The sequence below is a fragment of the Podarcis gaigeae genome (assembly GCF_964106915.1).
Source record: "Podarcis gaigeae genome assembly, chromosome: 5".
In the NCBI taxonomy this organism is placed as follows: Eukaryota; Metazoa; Chordata; class Lepidosauria; order Squamata; family Lacertidae; genus Podarcis; species Podarcis gaigeae.
Window position 1 is genome coordinate 90,609,824 of NC_139681.1, and position 13,940 is coordinate 90,623,763.

Genomic DNA, 13,940 nt, shown 5'->3' on the forward strand with positions numbered 1-13,940 from the left:
AGTCCTATGGAATCAAGCACATCTAATGTCCCAACAAGGCCTTGACTCTATAGCAGTGATAGGATCTAGTGTTTGCACCCAACGCAGAACTGGCCAGCTTCCTCTCTCTCGCCATCCCAGTGCACACTCCCTCACTTTGCTTTCTTCACTTTCAGATGGCATGACGAACCATTTCATGGAGCGTATGTATTTCATTTCATTTCATTTCAATGTTGGCTTTATTTATTTTTTAAGGCTGTTTTAGTGAACTTATTTGCTGCTGCACAGGGGCTCTTTGTCTGTAGAGAGATGCATGGAAGTTCTTCTCTTTGGGCTTTGAATTGTGCCATTGGTTTGAATGTCTTCCAACCTATTCTTAATGTTTGCTTGGTTGTTTGGTGGAAGACGTGAAAAGTACCAGGGAAACATCAGAGACTGCTCTCCTGTGTTGGAATCGTCTTCATCTTTACTCCCTCACAATTGGTTCAAGGCTTGGGAATGCTAATTTTCTTTGGCATAATTCTTTGCTCCCACATTGGACGGAGCATCAGATTTATGTATTGCCATTGGAATAGCCTTGTTGGATCAAACCCATGAAACAGTCTTTTGCTTCCAACAGTAGCCAGCCAAATACTTCTGGAAAGCCTACTAATAGGGCATGATGACAACAGCTCTCCCTCGTTGTTTGTTTTGGCTTCCTAGTATTCAGAGGGTACTGGAGATTCCATTTGGCCATTGAGAGACATATTTTCTTTTTCTGCAAACGAACATCTTCTGACCCCAGGGCCCAGTTTGTCAGATGGGAATAAAGAGGGGCAGATTTAGCTTTTTAACAAATCCCCATTGAATTGAATCAAATCACCTTGGAATGTGCCTGAATATGGTGGTGGGAGAATTGCATAATTGATTGTTATTTTTTTTTTTGGTTGATTTTTGGTATTTTATATAGGCTGCCCAATAACATTATTCAAGCAGTGATTCAAAACATAAATATTGCGGGGTGTTTTTTTTTAAAGTCCTGAGAATTTTTTTAAAAAACTTTACATCGTGTGAAAATAACCACAAGGAACATTCAAGGTGAGCCTCTCTGGGGAGGGGCACACCACAACCAGGATGCCCAATGCCAACATAACCCAGCAAGTAGAAATATAAAACATTAAACCTAACACTGATGGGTTGTGAAAAGCACTGAGGAAGTGGGCAGGGTCAACGGGGGAGAGGCCCACAGGTGAGATGGGGAGGTTCTCTGGACTAGAGGTCTCCCGCTCTGCATTACATTGAAGACTTCCAGCCTTAGTTATCTAGTAGACAGAGCATTGCTGTTGCACCTAGAATATTGGGGCTGTTTGCTTGACAGTTAATGGCTCACTTGAAGCTAATAGTATGGTCTTCATTCTGTATTCCCTATGCCAATTTGCTCAAGTGACTGGCTTTTAGTGCTAAGGGCCAGAGTGTCCTAAGAAATGTCTGCTTCCAGCTGTGCAATAGATTATGGTTCCAAGACTATTGAAAGTTGCCCTCACTTTGCATTCTGCCTTACACACATACACCCCACAATGGAATTGTGGATTCCTGTGGACGATGAACCATAACATTGGCAATCCTGTCTGAGCTTAAATTGACTGAAGCTATTGCCTTCAGCTTACCCTTTTGCCAAACCTTAGTTGCAAATCTGTTGCTGAGGCTCCAGTAATGTATGTGAGTAAACCTTAAAATTTGGAGTAGCTGTGGTACAGAACAACCTGGGAAGCTAGCGTCGCTATCCCTCTGAAATGTTCATTTGTCTCAGCATAGGGAATAGCAAATGCCTCAACTGATCTTTGTAGGCTCTCATAACCATTTATGTGCTTGCATCTCAGTAGTGCATGTCCATATTTCTCCGAGTGATTTATGCTGTATTATTCTTTAGAGCGAAACTGAGCCTGTGTAAATGCAAGATCATTGTAGAAAGTTGCCCAGATGTTCAGTTGTCTGCTGGTCTTAGCAAGTATAAAATTGAATGTGACATCCTATGCACACTAATGTGTGCACATTCCATGCACACTAATTCTAGGGTTGTGTGTTCTGGACAAGATTTTTTTTAAAAGCCTGAACGTTACAATTTGAATAAATTAACAGGAGAGCAGATCTGCTAAGCATGCAAAGTGTGTGAGAATTAAAAGGCATTTTCAGCATTTGGAAATCTCAAAAACAGGACCGGGCTCAGAAATGGAAAAAAGATGAGTGATTAATATTAGAGGAGAGATTAAGGATGGTGGCAGCGATGGGAAGGGATATAGAGATGTAAAGTTAACCGTCTTTCTCTTTTTACTGGATGGTTGGAGTTTCCAACAGATGCTGCCTCAACCTTTTTATTACAATTATGAGGGCCAGAAAGGTTTTGAAATGGGCAGCAAATTGCAGGTTCTCAATTCTATGAAAACTGCACATTTTGTGCCACAGTTGAAACACAAAGCCCTGGTGTTTTGCTTTGCTCTTGTTTTGTTTGACAGCTTCTCACATTGGGAATGTCCTCTCTCTCTCTTTCAGCTCCAGATATTGATGAATCCTCAGTGATGCAGCTAGCTGAGATGGGTTTTCCACTGGAAGCATGCCGTAAAGCTGTCTACTACACAGGCAACATGGGTGCTGAGGTGGCTTTCAACTGGATCATTGCCCACATGGAAGAACCAGGTCTGTAATCTGATTGGGTGTGCATATGTCTGCAATAGACATCGCCATGCCTGCTAGGACAGTTTGGTGCTCTCTGTGCTTCCTTTTAATTGGATAGCACTGCATGATATACATGATTTAGTACAACCAAAACAAAATGTGTACACTTGTAAATTCTCTAATATATTTGAAATCAAATGAACACACATCTGTCAATCTTTGAAAATCTGTAGAAGTATAAGTCTATAGTTGAAACAAAGTAATAGGACTTCCGGAGGCGGCGCGAAACAGCAATGGCGGTCCTCTTCGCGCTGTGAAGAGGGGCTCCGCGAAAAAGGGTCGTCCGCTACGGCAAAGCGGAGACCCATCAAGAAAAACCGCAGGCAGAGTGAGCCTGCGGCCGTGGGACTCGGCGGGCGCCTTGAGCCCCCCCAGAAGCGGAGAAGGAGCCTCGTAAGAGGCTCCGGAACGTGAAAGGGGGAGCGGCGCTGTGAGTTCATCGCTCTTTTCGTGGATGCAAAGCCGCGCTGCTGCTGCTGATGAGCGCCGACCTTTCTTCCTGAAAACATCGAAATTGGAGCAACATACCCGTGAGTAAAGGGTTTAAATCTTTAACCAAATTGGAGAAATTCGGCTGAAAACGGGAGGCGAGTAACAGGAAGTCCGCCTCCCGACTCTGCTAATTAGATCAAAGCAAGGGCTCTGAAGCGAGCTGAAGTGTTTAAAAGGGACTGTAAAAGTGGAAGAAAGAGTGCATTGATAGACTGTGTATCTTTGAGGAGAAAAGGGAAAGAATTGTGAAATTTATGGACTTTTGCCTTCAGGAACTGTCCCCCTATTTTTGAACTAAACGGAATTAAAAGGGGTAACCCCGTCATCGGGCTGCCAGTGTATAGAAGAGAACTGTCAAACTGCTGTCAAACTGACGACATTGTAGCAGAGACTTAAACTGTTGCATGGACTGAGATATTAACGTTTAACATTGTTGCTGAGACCTCCTTTGACACCTTGTGGCTGGAGTTTAAGAAACTGGAAGCTTTGGAAACCTTCCTTTTGTGCATTGGAATTAAAAAAATTAAACATGGGGAATATAGGAACTTCAATGGCAGAAAATAGTTCCTTCCTTTTTTGAAATTTTGAAATACTCCCCCTAGAGGATTGTGGAAGTATAGTGGCCTGGGAATTGAACTTTATTGAAATTCTTTGTGGTTTAATTGTTTATACTTTGGACTCGTCTTTCTCATGGGACAAAAGATCATTTGACCTTGAACAGAGGCAGGTGTGGAATGAGCGGCTCAGGGAGAACAAGAGCAGCTAAAGCCAAAGATAAAGAAAAAGAGAAAAAATCTGGGCAACTTATGCAAACAACTTTAACTCATCATCGCAGATCATCCGTCCCAACTGTGCTGACAGCACAGGAGGTGGAATTTGTACAGCCTGCTACAGAAGATATGGCAACTGGAGGATCTGAAACAGTTTTGAAACAAATTTTGGAACAACTGGCAGTTTTAAATCAAAAAGTGGATAATCAAACATCAAAAATTGACCAAGCTACATCCTCTATTGGCAGATTAACTGAACAGGTTTCGCAGCACACCCAGGCGATTGAAAAACTGCAAGGAGCTACGGCTGAAAACTACAAATTAGCTGTGGAAGCCAACCAAAAAGCAGAACAGGCGAATATAAAGGTTGATGAAATTAAAGGGGAAGTAAGGCCTCTGAAAAGACAGGTAGGGGAACAACAAGCCTACCTGTCATTGGTTGAATTGAAAAGTAAAGAAAACAATCTCAGGATAAGGGCTATCCTGGAACTGGAGAAAGACAACCTAGAGGGATTTCTGACACTTTTGTTCTCCAAATTCTGGGGAATTGAGGAAGAAAAGGACTTTAAAATTGTGACAGCCTTTAGACTGGGAAAATCTGTAAAGAAAGACAAGTCCAGAGACTGCTTAGTTATTTTGAGATCAAGAGAAGAGAGGGATAAGATATTAGGCCTACATTTCAAGAAATCTTTGGAGATAGAAGGCAAAAAGGCTGAAATTTACAGAGATATACCCAAATATCTCTTGGAACTTAGGACTACCTATATAGACTTGACTAAATTGTTGAGACACAACGGAATTCCTTATAGGTGGGAGTTTCCACAAGGACTTTCATTTACTTACAAAGGAAGGAAAATAAAAATGAAATCACCTGAAGACCAGCAGAAGTTCCTATACGACCACGAGGAGGACCTGCAAAAAGGAGCTGCAGCTTCTTGGCCTCCACCACCACCGGGACCACCTTCAAGAGTCATACCACCTGGATCTGGACCAGCACTACCACCTCCGGGATCGGAGGGAAACTTAGACACCCCATTGTAGGACCCGTCAATTGAATCAGGATGTCTCTGCAGCTTCTTAGTTGGAACATAAATGGCGGAAATTCCCCGGAAAAAAGAAGAAAAGTTTTTCACATTTTGAAAAAGGAACAATTGGACGTTATCTGCCTACAAGAAACACATGTGACAAGGCTCCACAGAAAAGTGCTAATTAATAAAAGACTAGGCCAAGAATTTATTTCTTCGGATAAAGTTAAGAAAAGAGGAGTGGTGATATATGCAAAGGAGAGCCTGTCACCGAAATTCTTATTTAAAGATGAACATGGCCGAATTTTGGCGATTGAAATACAGACACAAGGAGAAAAATTTTTGATATTAGGAATATATGCTCCAAATGAGGGAAAATCGGAATTTTTCAGGAAGCTGCATGAGACTATGCTGGATTACTTGGACTATAATAACATCATTATGTTGGGTGATATGAATGGGGTTGTGTCTGTAAACATGGATAAGTCACAAAGTGCCAACATATCGAAAGATGGCAGACTACCTAAAACCTTTTTTGAAATGACTGACAATATGGACTTAATCGACATATGGAGGGTTAAGAACCCTCTAGGGAAAGAAGGAACTTTCTTTTCTGAAGCTCATCTGACATGGACACGAATCGACCAAATATGGACAACTAGAGGACTGGCACCTAAGACTAGAAAAGTGGAAATCTGCCCAAAAACCTGCTCCGACCATAATGCTTTGAAAGTGGAATTGAGACTAAATACAACTGGATCCTTTAGATGGAAAATGAATGACACTATATTAAGAGATCAGGAGATTGTTAAGAAGGCCCAAAAAACTTTAAAGGACTATTTTGAGATAAATTTGAATACCACCGTGGAAAAAAGAATAATCTGGGACGCAAGCAAGGCAGTCATGAGAGGGTTTCTAATACAACAAAACACGATTAAGAAAAGGCTCTGGAATGAAAAGAAGGAGAAGATATTGGAGAAAATAAGAGAAGGAGAGAAAAAATTAAGATCTAGGCCTAAGTCGAAGGATGTGCTAAGAGAAGTGAAATTTTTCCAGGCGCAATATTCAAAATTGATAAATCAAGAGGTGGAATGGAAAATTAAACAAATGAAACAAAGATCCTTTGAATCAGCGAATAAGTGTGGGAAACTGCTAGCCTGGCAGTTGAAAAAGAGACAAAAGCTTAATACAGTTACAAATCTAGAGATTGAAGGGAGAATGGTTCAGAAACCTGAGGAAATTAGAAAGTGTTTCCAGAGATATTTCAAAGAACTCTACTCACAAGGGCCGCAAAAAGCTTCCGAGGTGGATCAATTTCTTAAAACTAATGGATTACAAAAAATACCCCAGGAAATGAGAACAAACCTGAATTGCAACATCACACAGCAAGAAATTGAAAGTGCCATTCAGAATCTTCAATTGGGCAAGTCTCCAGGCCCTGATGGTCTAACCTCCAAATATTACAAAGTTTTAAAGGATTATTTGATACAACCCTTGATGGAGGTTTGTAACCAGATCATGGAGGGAAGGAAGGCACCGGAAACGTGGAAAGAAGCTTTCATCACATTGATACCTAAACTAGAAACTGAAAAGACTCAGTTTAAGAATTACCGCCCCATCTCACTCCTAAATGTGGATTACAAAATTTTTGCAGATATTCTGGCAAGTAGATTTAAAAAAGTATTAAATGAAGTGATCCATATGGACCAGGCTGGCTTTCTCCCTGGTAGGCATTTGTTTGACAACACAAGAAACATTATTGATATTTTGGAACTTCTACAAACAAATCTTAACACTAGAGCGGTCTTAATTTTTATTGATGCAGAGAAGGCCTTTGATAATATTTCTTGGATGTTCATGAAGAAAAATTTGGAAGGGATGGGAGTGGGTTTGAAAATGGTATAGAAGCAATCTATTCAGAACAAAAAGCTAAATTGATAGTAAACAATGTGGTGACAGAGGAGTTTAAAATTGAAAAAGGGACACGCCAGGGGTGCCCTCTATCCCCCCTTTTGTTCATTTCAGTTCTGGAGGTGTTGCTAAACATGATTAGAAAGGACCGGTTGGTCCAAGGAATTGAGGTCGGAGTGAAACAATATAAATTGAAAGCATTTGCAGATGACTTGGTATTAACATTACAGGAACCAGTCTCCAGCACTAAAAGAGTGTTAGAATTAATTTCTGACTTTGGTCGGGTGGCGGGGTTTAAGTTAAATAAGCAAAAAACCAAAGTTTTAGCAAAAAATTTGACAGTCACAGAAACAGATGAGTTCTCTAAAGAAACGGAACTGAATGTGGTTAAAAAAGTAAAATACCTAGGGGTGTATCTGACCTCTAAAAATTTGAATTTGTTTAAAGATAACTACGAGAAATGTTGGTCAGAAATCAAAAGAGATTTGGAAACATGGTCAAGATTGAAACTTTCCTTGTTAGGCCGAATAGCTGCTGTAAAGATGAATGTATTGCCGAAAATGTTATTTTTGTTTCAGGCCCTACAGATCGTGGACAAGGTGGAATGTTTTGGAAAGTGGCAGAAGGATATATCTAAGTTTGTTTGGCAGGGCAAAAAGCCCCGAATAAAGTTTAAAATATTAACTGATGTGAAAGAAAGAGGGGGATTTGCCCTGCCAGACTTGAGGCTATATTATGAATCTGCAGCCTTCTGCTGGTTGAAAGATTGGATTTTACTGAAGAACACTGATGTCCTAGATCTGGAAGGGTTTGACAACGCGTTTGGGTGGCATGCCTATTTGTGGTATGACAAGGTTAAAGTGCACAAATTGTTTAAAAATCATATTGTCAGAAGAGCAATTTTGATGGTCTGGACAAAATATAAAGACTTATTGGAGAGTAAGACTCCGAGGTGGCTCTCACCGGTGGAGGCCAAGGCACGTAAGAGACTTAACATGGAGGCCCATTGGCCTAAATATTGGGAAATAATTGAAAAAATTGGAGACAATTGGAGGTTGCTGAGCTTGGAAAAACTGAAAACCAAGGTGCGAGATTGGCTGCACTATGTGCAAATTCAGGAGGTCTTTAAAATAGATAAAAAGGTTGGATTCCAGGTGGAAAAATCGAAACTAGAGACTGAATTGTTAGAGCCAAAAAATAAACTACTTTCGAGAATGTATAACTTGCTGCTTAAGTGGAATACACAGGATGAGACAGTCAAATCCGCCATGATAAAATGGGCGCAGGATGTGGGGCACAACATTATGTTTGTAGACTGGGAAAGGTTATGGAACACCGGTTTGAAATTTACGGCATGCACTGCCTTGAAGGAAAATATTATGAAAATGGTATACCGGTGGTACATGACCCCAGTCAAGCTAGCTAAGATATACCATCTGTCTGACAACAAATGTTGGAAATGTAGAGAGGCGGAAGGGACATTCTTTCATCTCTGGTGGACCTGCCCGAAAGTGAAGGCCTTCTGGGAAATGATCCATAATGAACTAAAAAAGGTACTGAGATTTACCTTACCTAAGAAACCAGAGGCCTTCCTTCTGGGCATGGTGGACCAGAGAGTGCTTAAGAAGGACAGAACCTTTTTCATGTATGCTACCACAGCAGCAAGGATCCTGATTGCAAAATATTGGAAGACACAAGATTTACCCACGCTGGAGGAATGGCAATCGCAGTTGATGGACTATATGGAATTGGCCGAAATGACTGGCAGAATCCGAGACTTGGGAGAAGAAACAATTGAGGAGGACTGGAAAAAGTTTAAGGACTATATGAAAAAACACTATAAGCTGTATGAATGTTAAAAAAAAAATGCACCTTTTAGGAAACTCTAGCTTCAGCAAATGTAAGTTAATGAAATGAAAATTAAGACACAAGAATTTAGAGGTAAAATAATGAAACAACTTTATTGTGTTTAATACAAAACGTACAAGAATTGGGTTACAGTAAAATTGAAATCAGGGAACATGATAAAATGGAAGATACAATAAGTTTTGAAATAAGTTAACAAATTGCTGATGTTTTATATGACAGAGAATGCAGGGTTTGGAGGATGCGGGGAAGTCCTTTAGATTTGATGAAAAAAGAACATGGAAATTTGTTATTCTTCTATTCTATTTTCTTATATCTATCCTTTATTCTTTTTTCTGTATTTCTTAAAATCAATAAAAAATATTATATAAAAAAACCAAAGTAATAGATGCTATCCTGTGGGCTAAGCGGTAAAACTTTTTTAGGCGTTGATTGTGCCAAAGTAGTAAGTGAATAACAACGGAGGACAGCGATCCCGGATAATCTGACTGTTTCGCTGGAATCTTCTTCAGCACAACTACAGAAGAATTCAAATATGAAACAATGACCTGTGTACATGAAAACTATATAAACTTCACACAGAATTGCAGTGCTACCTAGTATACTGGTCTCTGTGTTGCTTGTATTGTTTGTTGTGTTAAGTTTGCAACACAGGGGTTTGTTGTTTTGTATTCCTTTTAATTGGAAGCAATCCACAACTTCACCAGCTCCTTCACTGTTCCATCCTAGATTAGCTTATGGTTGCAGAATCATGGGTGTGGGATTCCTGCCTTGCAAATACATCTGTATGAACATAAGTGGAGACCTGTTTGATCAGACCCAAACATCCACCTAGTTCAAAGTTTCTGCTTCCCCCCATGGAGCCCACAAGCAAGGCATAAAAGGAACAACCCTCTCTTGTTGTTGCTGTCCGGTGACTCAGCTTCTCCTGGTTTAGGAATAGGTACTCAGTTTGTTTGCATAGATTTAAATATTTGCCGCTTATGTTCCAGATTTTGCAGAGCCCTTAGCCATCCCTGGTTACGGAGGAGCCACTTTTCCTGGGGCAGGTGGAGCAGCAGTTGTTGGGCTGGATAACCAGCCCCCAGAAGAAATGGTTGCCCTCATTACCTCTATGGGCTTTCAGCGGAATATAGCTTTCCATGCGCTACGGGCAACAGTGAGTCATCCGGCAAATTATTTGGAGTCTATTTTTAGCACAGATGCAAACGTCCTCCACTTCCTCATCAAATATGACTTTCAAAAGCTGGTATGGTAAATTAATGTCATTATCCAAAGCAGGACAAGCCATTATCCATTAGCAGTGGCAGCAGGGCATTTGACAAAGGAAGACCTTGCACTCCTTTTCCTTTAGGGAATTAAGTTTAGGCGGCATCCTGTTCATAGGTACTGGTCAGGGGGAAATCTTGGCTGCAAAATCTTCTTTGCCAATAGCTTATTGAGGGTTGGGAAGCAGCTTTAGGAAGACTGGCTTGAGACTTTTAAAGAGAAGGCAACTCTTTGACCAATACTCAGAACTTCTCTGTTTGAGGTGCCTATTTATTGTTTCAATAGCACAGCCTTCCTCAACCTGGTACCCTGTCATTCTTTGTTGCAACGAATGCTTGCCTGTCTTTGAGAGATGCTCATCTTGTGGCGACTCTTCACTGAGGAGCCCCAGTCTCTGGGTTCCCTGGAACTGATGCTAAAAGTTACTACACTAGCCAGCAGGTTGATGGAGAAAGGCATTCTCACCTGGTGAGGATGGGAAAGAGCTGGAGTGGAAAATTCAGATATGTGCAGTTTGAGTAACAGTGAACTGAATAAGAGGCTTATAGAATCGTAAGGACAAAGTTATTTGGGCCTGAGATGGATGGGCATGAGCTGACATAATTAGATGAATGACATGGATAAAGTAGGCTGTAGCTTGCAAAAGCTGATGCTGAATTAAGTTAGCTTGCATTTTTTATTACTGCTGCAGCAGCAGCCTGAGGGCTTCATTCACTTGTTGCCCTCCCCTGGCATCATAATATTTGTAACACATGCTCTTCCCGGTGGTTAAGATAGAGGATTACTTGTCCAGCTAGGGGAGTGTATCCTTAGTTTGGTACCAGACCAACACAATCTGTCCAGACTATGTGGGTGGAAGTTAAATATGACATAGGAGCAAATACGGGATTATGGCAACCACATTGCACAGCCTAATACAGCTGCTATGCTGAACTGAAGGAGACTCTGTTGAGGCTGTCACTGTCCATGGTGCTTAAATCAACTCAGTGAGCTTCAGACACGTTAAGAAGAAGAAGCTTCTCTGCTGCAGTGGGAATATTTCCATTTGCAGCAGGTTTTGTCCCTCCACCTTTTGTTTGTGTTTCCCATACAAAGGGAACAAAGCAGCAACAGGTTTTTTATTTTTGGGAAAAGGCACTCAAACCACAATGGTAGTATAGATGCTGATGGCTGTTGGCTATTTTATCTTCCTATTGGTTGGCAGAATAATAACCTGGAGCATGCATTAGACTGGATCTTCAGTCACCCAGAGCCAGAGGAGGAGAACGAAATGACTTCTGAAACCATGGACCTAGAGAACCATGTGAATGCCAACATTCTTGCAGAATCTGATCCAGAAGGACCCAGGATCAAAGACGGCTCTGGGCGTAAGTTTTCCATAGACACTTTGCTTTGGTTGTTCATATCTTATTCCCTTTCCCCAAATGTATTTGCTACAGTTATGAATCGCTTCTCCACTATCAACGGAAATAGTGATATACAACCATGTACCAAATGCCAATTATCAGTCAGTCTTAAAATGACAAATACCAAAATCAATTCACTGAAACTGCCAACACGGACTAAATGGCTAAAGATCAACAGTAGCAATATTAAAACCCCAAACCCTCTCAAGATACCCTGAAATGCCTGTCAGAACAGCTAAGTTTTGTCCAACCTCGTAAAGGTCAGCAAGGAAGGATAGGTTCATTTGTCTATTTTATTCGACAAGTGGGGTTATTTTGTGCTGCCTGAGTAAGACCAAAAAAAATGCAGACAAGTCATATTTAGTCTTTTTTAAGAATTCTAATTATGGCAAACTAAAAACCCTAAATCAGCAAGTTGGCTTTTGATTTCTACAGACCTCTTTCTGATGCAAAAAGGGAACGGGAAGAAACATTTTCATAAGCACACCTGCAAATGTACAATATTCGTTGTAACGATGCACTCATTAAGGAGCCAGGATTCACTGCAGGCCCCCTGTTGAATGTATGTTTGATGGCAAACCTGGGCTTGTTACTGTGTAATGTGCGAAACAGCTCTTTGGTGTGCAGCAGTCCTCAGGTTTAGCCCTGGGCAACTCTCATTAAAATGACTCTGGTGGCAAGGCTGCCTTTGTTTTAAGATCCCATAGCCCTAGTTAGACTAGATAGTGCAAGCTGTGTGGACTATTGATTTGAAGCAGCTTTTGATACAGATGCCCAGAGGGGGCAGACATTTCTCTGTGCTGCTTGGACACATTTAGACTCACGTTTTCTCCTCTTTTTTATATCTGCCTGTAACAAAAGATAACCTGCTTCGTTTTTTACCTTGATGGTCACCGTGATCCTTGCAGGGGGGGAAATCTAAAACCAGCCACAGGGTGGAGCTGTTGGACAGCATCTGAAGAGTACTGAGCAGAAAGAAGTAGATCGCAGTCACCTTAGAAAGCCTGGAAGTAGCAAATAGTGCTTGGCTCTTTTTCTCACAAGGTTTTTGCGGGGCCATGTGAATAATCAGAATATAAAAGTGCATTTTGGGGCATCATTATAATCATTTGGTTGGAGTGCAGTGGTGATAACGCCAATGTTGCAGGTTCTATCAGTTTAAAATATATTCAGAAAAACAAGCAATAAAATATAATATCAAACATTTGAACAATTTCTCATTAATTCAAAATACCATTAATCCCAGCAGATATCTATAATCCAGGGAAGGTTAAGTGTGGCTGAGATTGTGATATGGCTCCTCTTTGCGCATGACAAAATATCAAAACACATGGTAGATAACCTCATATAACAGTTGCTACAACAGCTCCATTACATTACAGTTGCACAAGCATGGGGTGTAGAGGGGACAGAGAGACCATGCCCGGTTTTTACTTCCAGGTGTGTGTTTACATTAAGAGAAGAACATGAGAGACTATCTACATGCATATTCCGTGCTATTTTCCAGATGTCTGTTTCATTTAAAAATGGATTTTTTGGGTGGGGGGGAAACAGACAAGCATAGTATGTCCCCCTGAATCCCCTGAGGGAGGGGAAGGTTCAAAATATGATGAGTGAATGAATGGATAACTAACATGATGCTTGCAAGATGCGACTGCTGGACTTGGCTTACTACTCTTCACATCCCTGCTTCTCATATTTGGTATTTTCCTTGCACAGGATATGAACTTTTTGGGTTCATCAGTCACATGGGAACATCTACAATGAGTGGCCATTATGTTTGTCATCTCAAAAAGGAGGGAAGGTGAGTAGGAGGAACTGTTAGATAATAGAAAATTAGTAAAACTACCAGGATTGACGCGGGTGGTGCTGTGGGTAAAAGCCCCAGCGCCTAGGGCTTGCTGATCGAAAGGTCGGCGGTTCGAATCCCCGCGGTGGGGTGCGCTCCCGTTGCTCGGTCCCAGCGCCTGCCAACCTAGCAGTTCGAAAGCACCCCCGGGTGCAAGTAGATAAATAGGGACCGCTTACTAGCGGGAAAGTAAACGGCATTTCCGTGTGCAGCTCTGGCTCGCCAGAGCAGCGATGTCACGCTGGCCACGTGACCCGGAAGTGTCTCCGGACAGCGCTGGCCCCTGGCCTCTTGAGTGAGATGGGCGCACAACCCCAGAGTCTGTCACGACTGGCCCGCACGGGCAGGGGTACCTTTACCTTTACCTTACCAGGATTGAACAAAGCTGAAAGTGAGCTTGACACTTTGGTCCTAACCAGTTTGCTGTGGAAGCAAACTCCACTGAAAGGACTAGAGCAGGCTTCCAAGTTAGCATTTCTGGATCTACCTGATCTCTTTCTCCTCCTTTCCACCTGCCTCAATCCAATCATGCTCTTATCTCCTAAGCTCTACTATTCCCCCTCACATTCTGTCCTTTCTGGCAAGATTCACCTGCATTGATGTTGGGCCCATGCTTATTGCTTCTGTCCAAATGCTGACATGAACATGGCTTTAATCCCGT

At 41.6% G+C, this 13,940-nt stretch overlaps 1 protein-coding gene across 2 annotated transcripts in view; it reads left to right on the forward strand.

The window, feature by feature from the left end:
* Nucleotides 1-13,940, forward strand: part of USP13 (ubiquitin specific peptidase 13) — a 79,279-nt gene that overhangs the window by 58,699 nt on the left and 6,640 nt on the right. Inside the window, exons 16-20 of one of the 2 annotated variants that reach the window (XM_083739361.1) lie at nt 156-182; nt 2,509-2,652; nt 9,748-9,914; nt 11,229-11,391; nt 13,150-13,234. In XM_083739361.1, the coding sequence (XP_083595487.1) occupies nt 156-182; nt 2,509-2,652; nt 9,748-9,914; nt 11,229-11,391; nt 13,150-13,234 (586 nt within the window). Of the gene's footprint in view, nt 1-155; nt 183-2,508; nt 2,891-9,137; nt 9,915-11,228; nt 11,392-13,149; nt 13,235-13,940 lie in introns of those variants that run through there. The other variant, XM_083739362.1, reaches the window with a different exon arrangement.